The sequence below is a fragment of the Rhinichthys klamathensis genome, unplaced genomic scaffold (assembly GCF_029890125.1).
Source record: "Rhinichthys klamathensis goyatoka isolate OS25496 unplaced genomic scaffold, OSU_Roscu_1.1 h1tg000136l_1, whole genome shotgun sequence".
Classification (NCBI taxonomy): Eukaryota; Metazoa; Chordata; class Actinopteri; order Cypriniformes; family Leuciscidae; genus Rhinichthys; species Rhinichthys klamathensis.
In genome coordinates, this window is record NW_026606671.1 from 1,614,114 (window position 1) to 1,633,867 (window position 19,754).

A 19,754-nucleotide genomic window follows, 5' to 3' on the forward strand; every position below is an offset into this window, starting at 1 on the left:
TCAAATAAACATTATGGTGAACATCTGATGGTCTAAAAGAGATTCACACGAAGAGCTGGACGCATAAGCGGGGCCGGGTTCATTGCGCTCGTGTAGCAGCCTGATACATCAGTATTTTGGTCTAACGTGTAAGCGTGCTATAACGCTGCCTAGATAGAGACTCTGAAATATTATCTCACTGGGGAAAAAAAAAAGAAGAGAGTTCCTGTTAGGCACCTTTGTGATCATTGCAGCCGTGTAAGATGTGGAATGCAGAAACGTGTTCAAGAAAGCCATTGAAACGTTGCTAAATTGTAAAGTAAAAATGTCAGATAGGCTACGCGCAAGCTAAAAAGATCTGAAGAATCAGGCACGATAAACAGATTGATCAAAACAAAACGAAAATCGAAATAAATCAAAAACTAAAAATATACCCAGTGATTGGCTGAAGGCAACAACAAATGTAAGGCCTTGATACATGAGAGTTAACATAAATCTAAAAATAAATAAATAATAAAAAACAGCTGTTTTCAAATTAGTGCAGAAAGCATTCGAGGAGTGTAAAAACAACCGGTTAACCCCTAATTATTATTTCTAAATACATATTGTTTTTAAAACAGGGACTGCATTCATAATGTTCTTTGAAAGTTTCCAGTGATCTGGGATATATCTTTTTTGTTGTTGTTGATGCAAATAAAATACTGAAACATTAAAAAACAAAAGGGAGTGTTTAATGTGCCATTAATGATTAGGAAGTCACAGTCAAAGACCATTACCACAAAAGTTTTTATCACCACCCTCATCAACACATTTTTGGCTGTAACACTCATAGGAGAGAGGAGGAGAGTCAATTTTTGATGCTGTTCTCCTCTGTTTGACAGATCAGAAACCATACTGACCGCAGGCTGGGCAAAAATATGCTAGCACAGTGCTTGTGTGTGCTGTCGAACATACAACTACAGCACAACATAACTTGATTTTTCCCCCCCCCTCTCTCTCTTTCTCATACCGCTTCATTTTTCCTATCCGTTGTTGCCCAGGGTGCCCTAGGCTGGCCAAAGTTAAACTGACAGGCTTCCGCTCTCTGTCAGCCTTTAAAAAGTTGAGTGACCGCTGAGAGGGGGCGGGGTCCAGCGAGCCGGATCTCACCACTCATTGGTCCGCTGCTTGGTGGTGTCGTAGGCTCTGATGACCTCAGACTGGGAGAGCACTCCGTTCTCATCCTGTGAGAATGCGTAGCCGTCTGTAAACAGGACCCAGAAAACATGCATCAGATAAATACACTCGACTAAACATTCTGCTGGCAATCTTAGGGGACAAGTGATACAAATTAAATCATATAAAAACATTAAGCAACAAAAACAAGTTCTAATTTTGTGTTTCTTTAGCACAAGCCTTCTCTTAAATCATAACCACAATACCAAGGTGTGCTCTAAAGGTGTATTTCTTAAATCACAACTAAATAAATGACTACTCGCGGTCATATTTTGATGAAGAAAATAAGGTAAATGTGTGCAGAACAGCACAAAAAGTGTCTCATTTATATCTCCTTAAATAAATAACAATGTAAGGTCTCTAAATATCTAAATAATATTATTATCAATTATATGAATATTTTTTAGTTTTAAGTACTATGCAATTACATTAAATATTAGTCAATTATTAGACAATTATTTTTGATTGTTAATATGATTTATAAATAAATATATGGCCAAAGGCCCTGATATAAATAGTTTTTGCTCAGCAAGAAATAAAAATGTTAACTCTTTATTTTGATAATCCCTTTTAAACATTCTGTTGACTAAGTAACTTTGCAACTACATGTCAACTAACTCTCATTAGAGTATTAGTAGACTGTTAATATCTGCTAACTCTTTATTGTGATGCTCCTCCAACAGACATTATACTGGCTAAAAGTAACTATGCAACTTCGTGTCAACTTATTCTAACCCTAAAGGCTCTTGCACACCGAGTCCGAAATTTTCGTATGCGTTTTTTCGTATTCGTCATTCGGTGGCTCTGAATTTGTCAAAACACCTCAAAATGCTTGCTACGGATGCGAAAAATGCAGAAAATCGAACCTGATCCGAATTTTTTTATGACGGATGAAAAATTCGGAGGCAGTGTGTAAACGGGAATGACAAACCATGAGGTTTTCAAAATTCCGGACGAGAATTTTGGACTCAGTGTGTAAGGACCTTACTCTAATACTCTATTAAGACTAATTAAAGTTAGTAGACATGAAGGTGCAATGTTACTTATAGTCAACAGAATGTGTTAAAGGGACCATCAAAACAAAGGGAAACCAAGAACATAGAAGGAACATTGTCTGTAAACTCATAAAAGAGAATTCAAGGGCTGTGTGGATTATTCACAGAGTGTCCTGTTGTTGGGAGTCTAATAGGGGGTCTAATAAGCCCTTACAATGACCTACATAAACTAATGGGACCAAAATGGCTGAAAGTAGTTGTATTGGTCCAAATTAAAGGAGGACTGTTGTCTGCAGAAAGACGCAACAAAAAGACATCAGTATGCAAGACATCCTCACTGCTTGCTTCCAGAAATAAACAAAAAAATTCAAATCGGTCTCAGAGGGGACCTTGGGAAGTGCTATGGCACTGTGGGTGGGCTGGCTGAGATGATTGGGGTAGTCAATAGTAATTATCTTGGCAGACTCCAAATGGACGTTGGCAGGAAATAAGACACTGTGAGTGTTGTAATGTTTGATTATTGATTCTACCTAAAAGAATCAACTACTTTTTCGAAGAAGAAACGTGGCTTATTTCATCAAATACGGTCAATGAAGTCTTTGAAGCAAAAAATAAAAAAATAAAAAATTGTGTCCTTTGATTTGAACTCCAAGTAGAATACAATATCTATTCAAATATCTAGTCATTTTAATTTCTCACTCATAACTAGCGCTATTGTCTCTAGAGCACTGCACACTGGGATTGGCCCTTTGTTCTATGACTCACCTTATGTCTCAACCGACTCGACCTCTACCTGCTGGCCTGAGGGGGCACATGCAAGAGGCCGAGGAGGGCAATGCATTGTGGGAATGATAGTGGCAAATTGAAATGATTAAACATGTCTCTGCCTGTCAATCAAAACACAGCAGCACATGCACAGGTGGGGAATGGGAAGGACGTGATGGACAATGCAGGTTTAATTATGGTGTTAATATGTATTGTTTTTGTAAGGCAACTGTAATAATGTTTAGCGGTATGAGCTAAAGGGAAGAATGCATATAACATCAGACTATCAAAGAACGTCCCCCATCCTCACCTAAAAGCAAACACAAAAAAATAGAGCAAATAAAGAGAGGTAACAAACAGAAAAGAAACATGAATGTAAAACTATAAAGAAATGAAAAGGCAAGGGTTTTCAACTGGTTATGCTTCAGGAGGCAGATTTTACTTTGGACATCATCCACATCCACAGTAATAACTGTCTGATACAAAAAGTAAACAATTTAAAAAAATATATTTAAAATTCATAATAATAATAATAAGATATTCCATACAAAAAAATCTATATAATAAATCTACAAAAAAATTTTTTTTTACTTGTTATAATTATACATTTATAATTAAATAATATATATAATAGTTTTATTTTTTAAAATAAAACTTTAATAATATATATATATATATATATATATATATATATATATTTTCATTTAAAGCCTGATTTTTTCTATCCTAAATATGCATGATTGTTTATTCTTAGCTACATTTTAGGAGTTGCCTTCAGCATTGTTTTTGCCTGCTGTTTGTGAGCCTATCAGAACAAACCTGCAGCTTACCAGTTAAAAACCACTGAAAGGAAGCACATGGAAAGTGTGTAGTATAACAGCATATCCAGAGAGATAATGTTAGTAATGTAATAAGACAGTGTGTGTATGTGTGAACTCTGTGACTGTACATGCATGACCTCATGAATCAGCTTTAATAATCAGTCAGTTTTGGACTGCGATATCCTCAGCAAAATTCTCCAGATTTGACACGGAAGGCCCATGTTATGAACTGATAAAAGCATGAGATTTGAGTTCCTGTGCCCAAAAACAGCTGCCTGAGGTGGTGCCATCTCACTGTCTAGCTCCAGCTTTGTTAATGCAGCTGTTCCTTTCGAGTGATATTATGGCTACATTACTTGTTATCTGCAGCTGTCAAGAACAACCATCCTCACCTAAATTTTCAGGGGCTTTGGTTCAGGTTTGTACTTCAGTAAGTGCCTGCAGTTGCACGTCCATAAACCCTTGCGTGTGAGAGTGAACCTGCATTTTGATGCTGCAGATGGGAATGGTGGGGTGTGTGTGCATCAGTGATTCTGCATGAGTCTGTTTGTGATGTATGCATTGTGGAGAACATGTTGGTGTGTCTGTGTCCATGTGCCTGTGCGTGGCGGAGCACATGAGTGTCGCTGACGTACGGAGTAGATTCTGCTGCATGGAGTCGGACCGGTACAGACTGACGGTGCTCTTCTTAAAGACGTTCTTCAGGAGCTGGGCTCTCTCGGTCAAACTACAGGGAAGGACACAAAGAGAAACAGACACAGACAATTATTATGCGCATAATAGGAGTCTAATTTCTCTTCCCACAGAAGAGCGATCGAATTAAAGACAAACTTCCTGCTGGACAGATGTGTCTCCAGTGAGAGGTTGAGGAGACAGAATGAGACCGGGGCCGGGAGAGCAGCCAGTAGGATCGTTTACACTTGGAGGTGATCCCTGCTAAACCGCTGTTTTTGCTTGTTCTGTTTTATTATGAATTCAGAGGAATGGCCCTCACCTCTTCCCATGCACCACAGCTCCTGGATCTTTAGACAGCGCCTCCAACTCCTGCACCTCATCAACAAGGGTCTTAAAGCACAACCTTTTCATACTGAGGAAAAATGAACACACACACAATTTTTTTTTAATCCATTTTTATCCATTGAAATGATAGTAAGCATTTTGTAATAATGTTTAGTGGTATGAGCTAAGGGGTAAGAATGCATTTAGCATCAGACTATCACCAAACATCCCCCATTTGACCTAAAAGCAAAAAAAAAAAAAAATATATATATTTTGAAGAACGTCTGCTTGTGCTTGGCTAGCTTTTAATTCATGTGCACCTTGCACATTTTGCACCATGCATTTTTTTAAGTCTGAACTGGAATCAGTGTGCGGATACTAGCGATTTTTTTTTTTGCAATGACTTTTTTGGCTCTATGCAGCTGAAGCAAAAGGATTTTTTTTTATCAATTTGGAGCCAACAATTTATTCTAGTTTACCACTTCATTTTAGTAATTGCACTCATCATTTTTGTCTACTGTTTGCAACCCTTATCAGAACAGACTTGAGCCTGCCAGTTGATACTAAGCATGAATAGTAAGCATTTTAAATAATCCATCAATGCTTTTAACATTTTATACATGAGAAAAAAATGTTGGTCTTCTTAACAACCTCTGGTGACCATATAGGAGGAAGTTAAGGGTTGCATGGCTGGCACTGAAGAAACTCAACTCACACTTTGTAGGCCACATCAAACACCAGAGAGGTGATGGGAATAAAGATCAGACCCATCCAGAACACTCCTGAACTGAACATCATGTCCGCCTGGAAAAAGCACACAGACAGACACATGAGAAAGAGCACCAGACAGAATCTGTGACTGATTTCTAAACTTAAAACCGTTTAGCTGGACTCTCACAACATCAGTACTACAAAGAGCTCAGCTTTCAACCACCAATCTGACCAAAACTTATTAGATGTAATCTAGCTAAGGGGTGTTGGAATGTGAACTCATCCTGGTACACTTTAAAAGTGTATGTGTGACAGATGAGAAGCCAGACAGACAAGAAAGGAGGAATGGGAGGCAGATGAGAGTGGCAGTCAGCTAGAGTACTGATCTCAACTGTTAACTGCTAATGGTACTACCCAGATCACCTTTCTAAAACTCTGCTCCCAAATGATGACCTGACCTGTCAGAATGCCTTTGCTTCATATGATACATGGGAGGCAGTGGAGTAAGATGTCACCATATTTTTAAAAAGGGCTTATCATATACAGCTGTGTGTGACTGAAAGAAACACACACACAAAAAAAAAGAAACAACTGACAAGAATTTTTTCGCATGTCAACGTAAAGCGATATAAAAACAAATAAACAGTTTGGGGTCAGTACAGTTTTAAAAATAATAATAATAAATTATTTTATTCAGCAAGAACTTATTAAAATTGATCAAAAGTGAAAGTAAAGAAATTAATAATTTTACAAAAGTAAAGTAAAAGTAATTTCAAACATAGCTGTTCAAAGAATCCTAAAGAATTTTTTTTCAAAGCATATTTATAGCATTATATCATTTCATATACACTCACCTAAAGGATTATTAGGAATACCTGTTCAATTTCTCATTAATGCAATTATCTAATCAACCAATCACATGGCAGTTGCTTCAATGCATTTAGGGGTGTGTTCCTGGTCAAGACAATCTCCTGAACTCCAAACTGAATGTCAGAATGGGAAAGAAAGGTGATTTAAGCAATTTTGAGCGTGGCATGGTTGTTGGTGCCAGACGGGCCGGTCTGAGTATTTCACAATCTGCTCAGTTACTGGGATTTTCACGCACAACCATTTCTAGGGTTTACAAAGAATGGTGTGAAAAGGGAAAAACATCCAGTATGCGGCAGTCCTGTGGGCGAAAATGCCTTGTTGATGCTAGAGGTCAGAGGAGAATGGGCCGACTGATTCAAGCTGATAGAAGAGCAACTTTGACTGAAATAACCACTCGTTACAACCGAGGTATGCAGCAAAGCATTTGTGAAGCCACAACACGCACAACCTTGAGGCGGATGGGCTACAACAGCAGAAGACTCCACCGGGTACCACTCATCTCCACTACAAATAGGAAAAAGAGGCTACAATTTGCAAGAGCTCACCAAAATTGGACAGTTGAAGACTGGAAAAATGTTGCCTGGTCTGATGAGTCTCGATTTCTGTTGAGACATTCAGATGGTAGAGTCAGAATTTGGCGTAAACAGAATGAGAACATGGATCCATCATGCCTTGTTACCACTGTGCAGGCTGGTGGTGGTGGTGTAATGGTGTGGGGGATGTTTTCTTGGCACACTTTAGGCCCCTTAGTGCCAATTGGGCATCGTTTAAATGCCACGGCCTACCTGAGCATTGTTTCTGAACATGTCCATCCCTTTATGGCCACCATGTACCCATCCTCTGATGGCTACTTCCAGCAGGATAATGCACCATGTCACAAAGCTCGAATCATTTCAAATTGGTTTCTTGAACATGACAATGAATTCATTGTACTAAAATGGCCCCCACAGTCACCAGATCTCAACCCAATAGAGCATCTTTGGGATGTGGTGGAACGGGAGCTTCGTGCCCTGGATGTGCATCTCACAAATCTCCATCAACTGCAAGATGCTATCCTATCAATATGGGCCAACATTTCTAAAGAATGCTTTCAGCACCTTGTTGAATCAATGCCACATAGAACTAAGGCAGTTCTGAAGGCGAAAGGGGGTCAAACACAGTATTAGTATGGTGTTCCTAATAATCCTTTAGGTGAGTGTATAACCCTATGTTATATAAGCTTTCTTTCAAATTTAAGCTGATAGCAGAGATCTTAAATATAATTAAGCATTTTAGTATAAATAAGGGGGAAAAAATGACAATTCAGTGTGTGTGACAATATGAAATGCATATGAAAGTAAATCTAAAGAAATACTAACCACTGAAATCACTGCATATATACCAACACAAATAGTTCAAAGTGCCTAATGTTTCTGCTAAACTATTTTAACCTGGGCTGAGAATAAGTGGTTAGGATTTTTTTTTTTGCAGGCCATTATTTGTGTCATATTTAAAAAAAAAACAATGGATGAACTCAGGTATGCATAAACAGGACTATCTGTTATCACAGTGAAGATTACCGGATGTTACCATTACCGTCTTAGAAAGCACTGCATGGTACTAAGTGCAAAACTCAGACACATAAGTCTTCATTACTTGAATCAGTTCATAGCTGGAGCAGGATAGATTTCCAGAAAATTCCAAATTGGAACAGAATAAACTCGTTATCTCAAAAATTTCCACAACCAAAACAAATGAATCCTCAACGAGAGCCAAAGCAAGGCAGTATCAGAACACTCATCTGCCAAAATATACCCATGAATTAAATAAACAAGCAGCGAAGAGATTCATCGGTCTTAGACTGGGTGATACCGAGACAATCAGTGAGGTAATGATATTAAGGTCTACAAAGACATCAATCTCTCCGATAATTATAACAGTTTGAGGAGAGTGTGTCTTTTCATTGTAAAACATCTTAACAGAAACATCCAAACTGAACAGTGTGGAAGCCAGTGAGGGAGCAAGGAAATTGGAGAGAGAGAGAGAGAGAGAGAGAGAGAGAGAGAGAGAGAGAGAGAGAGAGAGAGAGAGAGAGAGAGAGAGAGAGAGAGAGAGAGAGAGAGAGAGAGAGAGAGAGAGAGAGAGAGAGAGAGAGAGAGAGAGAGAGTAAAAGAAAGGGTTCTCTGTGGTTCCACTGAGTCTGATTCACAAGACAGGGATATTCTGGCGTAGGCTAGTGGGGTGTGAGATGCAGTCGTTTGCGCTTATCCTGTTTGCTTTGGCCCAGCTGTGTTGAAAATACCTGTCATTAAATGTCAAAGAGCACCGATCCGCCCCCTTGCAATGCTATTCTACATACGTGGTTGTGCCACTTGTCTAAACTCGGCGCTCCAAGACAAATCATCTTCCTGTAATCTAAACCAGTAAAGGACCCAGCACAAAGCCGAGAGGCACACCTGCCTGCAGCAATCTACCAAAGTTTCAGGTGTTCTCAAATTAGCTAATCTACTCACTATTACAGGAAAATAGACTTTGATGTCTAACAAAACATCAGGGAGGCAGGAAATCTCAAATGACTGGAAATCAAAATGGCTTCCTCCACCCTATTAATGTCATCTTTGACCCTGAATGAAACAAGTGTTCGGTGTTGCCAAGAGGAATTAGAGAAAATTGTGCACGGGTGAAAAGATATTCATGTCGTGCTGAAATCCAACAGTCCCAGAGGTATAACATGTAATTTTCTCTTTGATAATAGTAGTTTAATCATTTTCATTGGAGGCCAATGCATCGAACAAACAGATAAGATCTGAAGGGCTTAAAGACATTAAGTACGAACAAAACCAACAGTGGGAATTGTTAACTGTATAAGTAAAAGGTCAAACTTGATTAATGTTTTCCTGTTAAGTTGTGTTATAAATACTCTTAAAAATCAACAAATGGAATCATTATACCACTAACTGTTCAATTTAATATGATAAAGTGAACTTTGAAACATTTTCATGCAGTATGTTTTTTTCAACAATTTCTATGGAACAAATAGAATAAATTCTGGAACAAATACAATAAATCCAGCTTGCTTTTGGGATCGTACACTGCAGGCCGTAGGTGTAATTTTAGGGTAGAATAATCAACCGCAGTGGCCTAGTCTCGACTGGCAGTCAAGGGTGTCCGCGTTGACTATTTTGACAGGACATTGACTCCATCTGTGTCTGCCAGATACATTCTCAAACAAACATGCACACATCATGCAACTTTGCTGTTGGAAAACCCCAGTTTAAGCTGGTAGCTGTGATACATATAGTTTCTATCAGGCCATTAGCAAGCCACCATGTTAAAAAAAGCAGCTTAAATTGGTAGGACTTTGTTTTTAGCTGGTAGACCATCTAGGACCAGCAACAAATCCAATGCTTCTAAACACAGTTAAAAACTTATGCTTAAGTTTATTCCAGCAGGTCTCCCCTCTTTAGCCTTAAAAACAATATGCATGTAAAATATTAAGTATGCAAATGCTCAATTATGCAAAGATATGGACACACACACAGAAGCTCCCATCCTCTGCCAAAAGCAATCAAAGCACTGAATGTGTTCTCCAAAGCTGGCATTTGTGCCATTTGAAGGGATTTGACTACAGCCATCAAAGGTACCACTGAATGGGATTAGACGATAATGTTACCCAGTAGGATTTGGCCATATTGTAACTGCAACTTGGACAAAAACTGATGCTAAATGGGAATCAGACAAAAACAAACTCCTTATAAGCACACACTGTAAATAAGCTGACGTACACAAACCTTCATTAAATTGCTCTGTCAGAAGTACACACTAACAGACCATTTAAAATCTTCAATCAGGTCTTTCAAAACCTGAAAGCAAACGTTGACAGATTCTATTAGCGCTTAAAACAGGGGAACTGAATCTGGCTGTTTATCATTCAGACCCACGTGGTGACTTCCTCTGGTGATTGACGGGATGGATTAACAATGCCTGGGTGCACTAATCAGTGGTGCTGTGAAATAGCAGAGTTTGGCTGCTCATGCCTGCCAGTGATAATGTTGGCCCAAGAATGTTAATACCACCCATTGTGATGGTAAATATGAGATGAGAACAATTCAGACATGGTCATTCACCCTCAGCCTGGCCCTTTGGCTTTAGGGACTTAATACTAACGCCTGAGCCAAGCCGACTTTATCCACGTTCACTCACACAAAGTCATGTGCAAGAAGAATACAGAATGTTTTTGCCTTTTCTCCCAAAAACTAATTATTTCACTTGCAATTAATTAAAAAATGCTGTCAGTCAAAAAGTCTAATGTCAACTTGTGTATATAAACAACCGAATTGCAAATGTTCTATCAATGTTCCTCTGGACGGTTTGTGGTTTTGAATGTGTAGAGCAAAGTCCCAATGGACCAGATGGTGAAATACACGGCTGGATTCCCATCTAAATGTTTGTGGTATTTGAAAGAGAGAGAGAGAGAAAGAGAAAAAGAGGGAGAAGAAAAGCAAGAAAGAGATATCTAATTCCAAAAGGGCCTGCAAATACACCAATTCTTGGCTGCTGTCATCTCAAAGCATAAGGGATGGAAGTATTTACATCACAAGGTCTTTGAGAGTCCAGTATGGAAAACAACCTAATATCCTATCACCCCCATGTTCCACTCTCAGCATGGAACATCACCATGGACGAGGGAAATTTAGGAAAAAAATCTGAAAATACAAAGAACTTAAATAAACGAGTGTGTAGAAAATTAGTCACTCGGTTGGGGGAAAACCATTTATTCACAGCACACACACGTTGGGTTTCCATGTTTTACGGGGACTTTCCATAGACAATGATTTTTTTACTGTACAAACTGTATATTCTATCCCCTGACCCTAAACCTACCCATCACAGAAAACCATCACTGCATTTTTGTCATTTTTAAAAAACATCATTCTGTATGATTTATAAGTTGTTTTCCTTATTGGTCCCCACAACATGGGGTTAACCAGGACCCAATTTAATTTAAACCAGGATATAATTTAAACCTGGAAATAAACAGCAACTTCTAGGACTCCTAGGAAAATCGTAAAATCAATTTATGACATAAAAGGATAAAGAAAATTTTAGATACTATTTCTAGGTCTCTAATCTGTGGCATCAGATCAGATCATGTGAACTCCTTTCAGATATTCTTACTGCCATTGTATCATAAGATGCTATTTGGATCATATCAAATCATGCTGGAAAAAAAAGTTTTATGCAAACGTGTGGATGCATCTTGAGTGCCACTGTTATTAAAGCAACAGAGAGACAAACCAAGAAAAGACATTCTGAAATTCAAAAATATAATATAATTTTGTAATGAAAAAGTATTTAAATTAGGGCTGAATTTAGAATAAAACGAATAAAAATAATTATATATAAATGTATAAACGTGTATATGACCAGTAGCTTCTCATCAGACTTTTGGGCCCTAGGAAATATAATGATAATGACAAAGATGTCAGACAGGAATTGCCCGACAAGTTCCGTTTAAAAAAGTTTGAAAAAGAGCAGATGGGCTCACACACACACATACACAGTTTCCAGTAAGCAGTGTAACAAGAGCAGCAGTAGTTGTATCTGCTGATAGGGAGAGTGAGGCTCTAAAGGTGAAATCTCATACATCAAAGAGAGTGGAACAAGATGAATGGCCTGTCTCACACAGATACCAGGTGCACTTGAATAAAACAGACCTGTCTGCTGCATTCAATGGAAGAATGGAGAGGAATGCACCACAGAACACCTTCAATGCAGCTACATCTAACAGTTACATCACGTCTCTGCCATCTAAAGATTTTTTATGCATCGTTGTAGGGCTTGTTTTATCCGCTGCGACTTTCTTTAGAGTGTTATCTAAATCCTACAAATCCTTTGGACGCAGGATGTTATGCGCGTCTGTTCAGAGGTGCATTCATGACATGGCTGGCTGAACGTGTGTGTTTTTAACAGGTGTGTGAAATGAGGAGAGCTTTGTAACGGCAGGGAGGTGATAGTTGGTAGGCTCTTGATGTCGAGCACAGTATCTTAAGTTGACTTGAGTGGGACATGGTGTGATAAGACTGTCTGAACTGCTGCGGCAGAGTATTAGACCACAAGTATATTGTTAACATTCATTATTTGAGGATGTACACCAACTCGACTTTACTAAACCGACTACAGAGTGCAGCCTGGACATGTGAGATGCTGTCAATGATGTCATGAACGATGCAAAAAACACGTTCCACACTTTCATGGTTTCTCTCGGTCTCTGGGCGGCACTTGGTTCGTTTAAGAAGTTTCAGAGCAGTTCAGACCATCTCCAAGGTCTGTGATTCTCTTATAACATTACAAACCCCAGGTTTACTTTATTGTCACATTTTTGGGAAACTACAAATAAACTGCAGTGTAGCAGTTACAGGTTACAATAAAAAGCTATGACTATACTGGGGGATGCAAAAAAAAAAAAAAAAAAAGTTTTTGGTATGCAATCATGTGATCCACATTTAGACAACGCAGGCCCTAAAACTAAATAGTCGTTCATTGGTTCAACTAAAAATGGTTCATTGCTCAAGTAAGCACTACTTAAATATGCATACTTTGCATTTCTCAGTACTCCAAACCATTTGACGCTTCAATTTTACTAAAAATAAATACATTTAAAAATGATTTACAGTTTTAGCCAGCCAAATTAAAAAGAGTTTCTATATTTAATTGTCCCAAGGAGGTTAGTTTCCTATCAAAAAAAGAACTACAATGGTACTCTGATGGTACTGGTAAAATAAATAAATACATTAATTCAGCAAGGATGCATTCAAATAATCAAAAGTGACAATAGACATTTATAACGTTACGAAAAAAGTCAAATGAATTATATTCTTCTGAACTTTTCATTCATCAAAGAATCCTGAATTTTTTTGATCAATTTCCACAAAAATATTTAACAGCATAACTATTTTCTACACTGATAATAATAAAAATAAATGTTTCTTGAGCACAATATTAGCATATTATATTGATTTCTGAAGGATCATGTGACACTGAAGACTGGAGTAATGATGCTGAAAAATCAGCTTTGCCATCACTGTAATAAATTACTGTATGGATAAAAATAAAATTCATATAGAAAACAGGTATGTTAAACTGTATTTCACAATATTAATGTCTTTTGTATTTTTGGTCAAATAAATGCAGCCTTGGGGAGCATAAGAAACTTCTTTCAAAAACATTTAAAAAAATCCTATTGGCCCCAAATATTTGAATGATACTGTACCATAATACTTGATTCATATACTATGGTATTTTTATGGTAATCCAAGGCACTTCAAAACAATACCTTGGTACATGTCCAAATAATGATGTGTGATATTTTAGCGTGACAATTCAGCTAAATAGGTTTAACAGTGTGGCATGTCGTTTATTCATTTTTCTATTTTTTTTAAAGTCTTTCTCTTCAGCCCTTCAGGGAGCAGAGGCAGCAGTCAGAGATGGCTCTGAGGTGTCCCAGAGTTCAGGTGTGTTCATGTGCGCCCTCTCTCAGGTGTCCCCCGTGCTCTGCTGTAGTGCTGTTGCTATGGTTCCCCTCGGCATTGAGTTACCCTGAGCCTCTGGGGTCTGATCTACTCTACTACCCTACATGTAGAGGGAAAGAGCTGATAAAAGAGCCCACTTGACTGGCCATTCAGGACGGGTGTGCAGGACACACGTGAGAGGAAGAGGCTACTGTTTCACAAAGCCAGATGCTGGGATAAAAAAACTTTTGCTTTTGAGAGTATGTAGACAACGGCAACAACGTGTGCGAACAGAGTGCTCTCATATTGATGTCCAGATTGTATATAAATAAATAACAAACATAAACAAAAACCATACAAAACTATTATAAACACATAAGTGTTCTGTCTGGAATCCAGGACTCTTTTCTCGCACAAGCAGATGTTGATGTTTTCATACTGCTCTTCCTCACAGGTGACACAAATAGGGCTTATTAGACCCCATTAGGAGATTATGAGGTGAGAAAAGAGCCGAGACCTGTGGTGCCCCGAGGCCTGACGGAGGTGTAGAGTTTCCCGCGCCCTGCTCCCCCTAATGAACACACACAAACTCTTAATGCTCAGATTATAGCACAGATAGTGTAGAGCCCCAGGCCAGAGAGAGGGTGGTCTGTGCGTGTTTTAAATCACCTGACACATCCAAGAGCCCCAGGGGTGAGGATGGGCTGTGTGTGTGGTTTTTTAGCTCAGCTATATTTATAAAAAAAAAAAAGAATAAAAAAAAAAAAGATTTTTTTTTTAAAGGTGTGTGCGTGTGTGTGTCGGGGTGTGGTGGTAATAAAATACATAAAAAAAAAAAAAGAAAGAGCAAAGAAAAAAGTTTAAAAATAAACAAATAACTACATCCAAATTACAATTAATGGATTATAATTATAATTAATTTAATATAATACTTAAAAGCAATACAAAATACAGATTTATTTGTTAGATTTAAGGTATTGAGATTAGCAGGATAAATGTTAAAATGTGTGTGTTTCTTAACTTGCAGTATTTTTTTTTGGACAAAAATGCTGTAAATGCATCCCAAAAATTTGCTAAAACTTACTAAAGGCTCTGATATACTTCAAGTAAAGCTGCTTGATTTTAAGCTATCTACTGTATAAAGTGATATATAAATAAACGTGACGTGAATACTGGAGTGCCGTATCAGATGCTTTTCTAATGCTTTAGAATGCTTTATTATCGAGAGAGGAAAGTGCGAACATAAAAAGGGGACATTAATAAACATTCACTTCCGTTCAAAAGTTTGAAGTCTTTTTTTTAAGGCTGCATTTATTTGAGCAAAACCACAATAAAAACAGTAATATTGTAAAATATTATTACAGTATTAATATATTAAAACTATTTATATACTGTATATATTAGAATATTTGTTAATATGCAATTTATTCCTGTGATGGTAAAGATGAATTTTCAGCATCATTACTCCAGTCTACAGTGTCACACAATCCTTCTAATATCCTGATTTGGTCCTCAAGAAACATCTATTTTGAAAACAGAGTAGTGATACTTAATATTTTTGTGGAAACCTTTATACATTTTTTTCAGCATTCTTTCTTAGATGAATTTTTAAGAGTAGGTTTGTAGAGTTTTTGTTGTCGCTTGTACTGTACTGTACGGACTTACCTCTCCTGACATATCCGGGGCAAGAGGAATCAGAGGCCACAGAGAGGAGTAAATGCCAAAGAAGACTACCCACAATCCAATGCTGCCCCAGATGGCAATGTGGCTGAACTATAAGTCAGAAAAGATTAGAGAAAACACAGTGAGTTGAGGAGAGATGTCATTCTGCTGATAATAATGCCTGACACTCAGACAGTACAAAACCTCATCTGAGTGATGCATTATAATTTTAGACGAGTAACATACATAACAAAAACCTTTAACACACATGAATTGTGCATGAACATATGCTAAATCACATGTGTGCACATATGGGAGCATGTTACACCCATGTGTTTTTGTTTAATCACATGATCATCAAGCATTTGAGGCTTGAAATTTGCACATGTGAAACATTGGTACCACATGTGAATGTTCCAAAACCACACAAACATTATGTGATTTTGTGAAAATTACACTCGCAAAATACAGGGAAAAAGACCTTTCCGCATCTGAATTGTGCACATTTTTCACATGCATGTGGCCAGATTGTAAAGGCGACTACATTTGGTTAAAAAAGTTGCATGAAAAAAATTCAACATGCAAATACTGCATTACGATGACATCATTGCTTTGCTGAGTTTTTGCCTCGCAAGCACTGTAATAATAGTAATACAATATCTAATAGTAATACAATTTCAGCACTGCACTATAATTGAATATCTGAATAAATGTTTTGATTAGCGATGCAACATGACATCATCCTTGAATCCTCTGAACTTTTCCATGACATCAGCGGCAGAAGAAAAGGGTGGGTGAGAGGAGTGAGAAGGGGTGGAGGAGCGTGTTTCTACTGATAGATGGACAATGAAGTGAAAGGAAATGGGAGGACACAGTGAAATGGGACACAAAAGAGAGAGAGGGATGGAAAGAGTCATCCAAAGGCTCACCATGGTCCAGGACGACGTCTCCAACCCAGCCTTCAGACACACCGTGATCACAACAAACTGTGAGAGAGAGAGAGAGAGAGAGAGAGAGAGAGAGAGAGAGAGAGAGAGAGAGAGAGAGAGAGAGAGAGAGAGAGACATGTTCTTATCTGAGTTTGCATATACACAGAAACAGATTAGATTATAAAGACCCAAGACCTAATGAGAGACAGTCGGTTGACAGGAACTTCCAAACAGTGAGCATAAAAAGTTGGCAAAAAGGGAGTGAAAATCCTCAGTGCAGCCAGACTCAGCACAGAAGGAACATTTCACAGCAGGACAACCGGGACAAAGTGTCAGGCGACGGGCAGGACACAGAGGTGCTTTGTGAGGATCTGAGGGCCCAAATGCACTTACTGTATAAACCATGTTGCCTAAGAGGAGATAGTCTGGTGTCTTTCCGTTTCCAAAGACGGTATCTGTGAGGAGAATCAACAAGAAAGCTTTTAGAGTGAAGGATCACATGCTAACACACATGCGTACATACACAGGTCAGAGGGACGGTGCTAGATAATACTCTATTAAGATGTTGAGCTCAAGAGGGCTCTAATGCTCACGTTTAAAGACAAGAATACCAGAAAAAGACTGTTTACATTAAAAGAAACCACCCAAAAAGGAACCAAAAAGTATTAAATCAAAAATATTATGCTACAAATGCTGTTGATGGTGTGTTTTTTCTTTAATATTGGTTAGAATTAAAAATTTAGATTTTTTTTTTAATTCTCTTCAAAACTTTTATGCCCATCTAGGGTCAGATCAATGGTCTAGTGGAGCTGTGATGCTGATGTGGGTTATGCAAATTTGAATTCACTTACAATGTTTCCCATTTCCACCTTTCTCTCCATTTCCCATACTCAGTGGCAAAAGGCCAAAAAAGCTTTTATGCAAGTTTAATCTGTACCAACAAGCTTGTAACAAACTCATCCTTCTCACATGACACACCTGTGCTCTAATGGTCATGTGAATAAAAGGTGGGTGTTAAAGGAGCTGATGACAGCCGTATACAGAGGTTTTCGAGAGGATTTCCCCAAATCATTGAGGATTAATTGACCGTAGAGTCAAGCTTGGTTTTCTAGAGTTTTTATGATGATAGTTTTTGGCTCGTGCTAACTGCTTCTGCAAACATCTCTGATTAAATAGTAAAGGTTGCTTAAAATCTGGGAAACTCATACACAAAAGTGCACACATGCCAGTGTGGTTTATTGCAGGAGCAATAGTCAACTTTGATTGTAAGTTCTTTGATTCCGCTCTGGATGATCCAAAACCATCAGCACTCTGGCACAGCGAAACACAACGGACACCACATGTGGATCAGGAAGGTGTGTGTGTGTGTGTGTGTGTGGTGCTGACAGTCTGTCAGTCAGAGTCTCTCCTGTGCTTTGTTTAAAGAGCAGGTCTGATTCTGACTGTGTGGTCCTGTAGTCAGCCAGATATTTGTGCTGACACACACACACACACACTCGGTTCACATACTTGACACACTCATTTATGCATGCTTACACTTACGAAGACATGTAAAGACCATAGAGCAATTTATTAAATTATAAAAAAAAAAAAAAAAAATTGAAAATGGTCTCATTTACTGTCAAGGTATGAAATGTCAAAACAACACCATATATGTAGTCCATATGACTTGAAAGCTACAATCCAAGTCTTTGAATGTGTATGATAGATTTGGGTGAATTTAAAGACCAAAAATACAGGTCAATGACTGAAAATCACAACATCTGTCCTAGCTCTCTTTTGCACATTAGCAAGAGGAATAGTGATTTGTGAGTCATTCTGTTGAGTTGAATCTTTAAATGAATCACCGGATCACTTTCACGAAACCTATGAATGATTTGTTCACAATCCAGACTGATCTACACTCACCTAAAGGATTATTAGGAACACCATACTAATACTGTGTTTGACCCCCTTTCGCCTTCAGAACTGCCTTAATTCTATGTGGCATTGATTCAACAAGGTGCTGAAAGCATTCTCTAGAAATGTTGGCCCATATTGATAGGATAGCATCTTGCAGTTGATGGAGATTTGTGGGATGCACATCCAGGGCACGAAGCTCCCGTTCCACCACATCCCAAAGATACTCTATTGGGTTGAGATCTGGTGACTGTGGGGGCCATTTTAGTACAGTGAACTCATTGTCATGTTCAAGAAACCAATTTGAAATGATTCGAGCTTTGTGACATGGTGCATAATCCTGCTGGAAGTAGCCATCAGAGGATGGGTACATGGTGGCCATAAAGGGATGGACATGGTCAGAAACAATGCTCAGGTAGGCCGTGGCATTTAAACGATGCCCAATTGGCACTAAGGGGCCTAAAGTGTGCCAAGAAAACATCCCCCACACCATTACACCACCACCACCAGCCTGCACAGTGGTAACAAGGCATGATGGATCCATGTTCTCATTCTGTTTACGCCAAATTCTGACTCTACCATCTGAATGTCTCAACAGAAATCGAGACTCATCAGACCAGGCAGCATTTTTCCAGTCTTCAACTGTCCAATTTTGGTGAGCTCTTGCAAATTGCAGCCTCTTTTTCCTATTTGTAGTGGAGATGAGTGGTACCCGGCGGGGTCTTCTGCTGTTGTAGCCCATCCGCCTCAAGGTTGTGCGTGTTGTGGCTTCACAAATGCTTTGCTGCATACCTCGGTTGTAACGAGTGGTTATTTCAGTCAAAGTTGCTCTTCTATCAGCTTGAATCAGTCGGCCCATTCTCCTCTGACCTCTAGCATCAACAAGGCATTTTCGCCCACAGGACTAGCCGCATACTGGATGTTTTTCCCTTTTCACACCATACTTTGTAAACCCTAGAAATGGTTGTGCGTGAAAATCCCAGTAACTGAGCAGATTGTGAAATACTCAGACCGGCCCGTCTGGCACCAACAACCATGCCACACTCAAAATTGCTTAAATCACCTTTCTTTCCCATTCTGACATTCAGTTTGGAGTTCAGGAGATTGTCTTGACCAGGAACACACCCCGAAATGCATTGAAGCAACTGCCATGTGATTGGTTGATTAGATAATTGCATTAATGAGAAATTGAACAGGTGTTCCTAATAATCCTTTAGGTGAGTGTAGTTCTCAAGTTTAACAAGCATCCTTTTTTGAAGCTTAACAGCCAGATCCCTCATTCCTATTCATTACAGTATATTAATAAAGTTATCAGAATATTTTTTAAAACCGCTGCTTTTGCATTAACTATTGCTGACGGAGTATGTGTATATGGAGAAAGGGTGTGTGTGTGTGTATAGGAGCAAATGATCTTGAGAT

General features: G+C 38.5%; 1 protein-coding gene across 5 annotated transcripts in view; it reads right to left on the reverse strand.

The window, feature by feature from the left end:
* Nucleotides 1-688: 688 nt before the first annotated feature.
* Nucleotides 689-19,754, reverse strand: part of atp8a1 (ATPase phospholipid transporting 8A1) — a 147,987-nt gene continuing 128,921 nt past the window's right edge. For 4 of the 5 annotated variants that reach the window (XM_056257316.1, XM_056257313.1, XM_056257317.1 and 1 more), the window contains 7 exons: nt 16,830-16,891; nt 16,437-16,493; nt 15,511-15,618; nt 5,490-5,578; nt 4,770-4,862; nt 4,411-4,502; nt 689-1,222 (listed from right to left, as the gene is read on the reverse strand). In XM_056257316.1, coding sequence (XP_056113291.1) covers nt 1,125-1,222; nt 4,411-4,502; nt 4,770-4,862; nt 5,490-5,578; nt 15,511-15,618; nt 16,437-16,493; nt 16,830-16,891 — 599 coding nt within the window. In that variant the 3' untranslated portion in view covers nt 689-1,124. Of the gene's footprint in view, nt 1,223-2,954; nt 2,991-4,410; nt 4,503-4,769; nt 4,863-5,489; nt 5,579-15,510; nt 15,619-16,436; nt 16,494-16,829; nt 16,892-19,754 lie in introns of all 5 variants that reach the window. The other variant, XM_056257318.1, reaches the window with a different exon arrangement.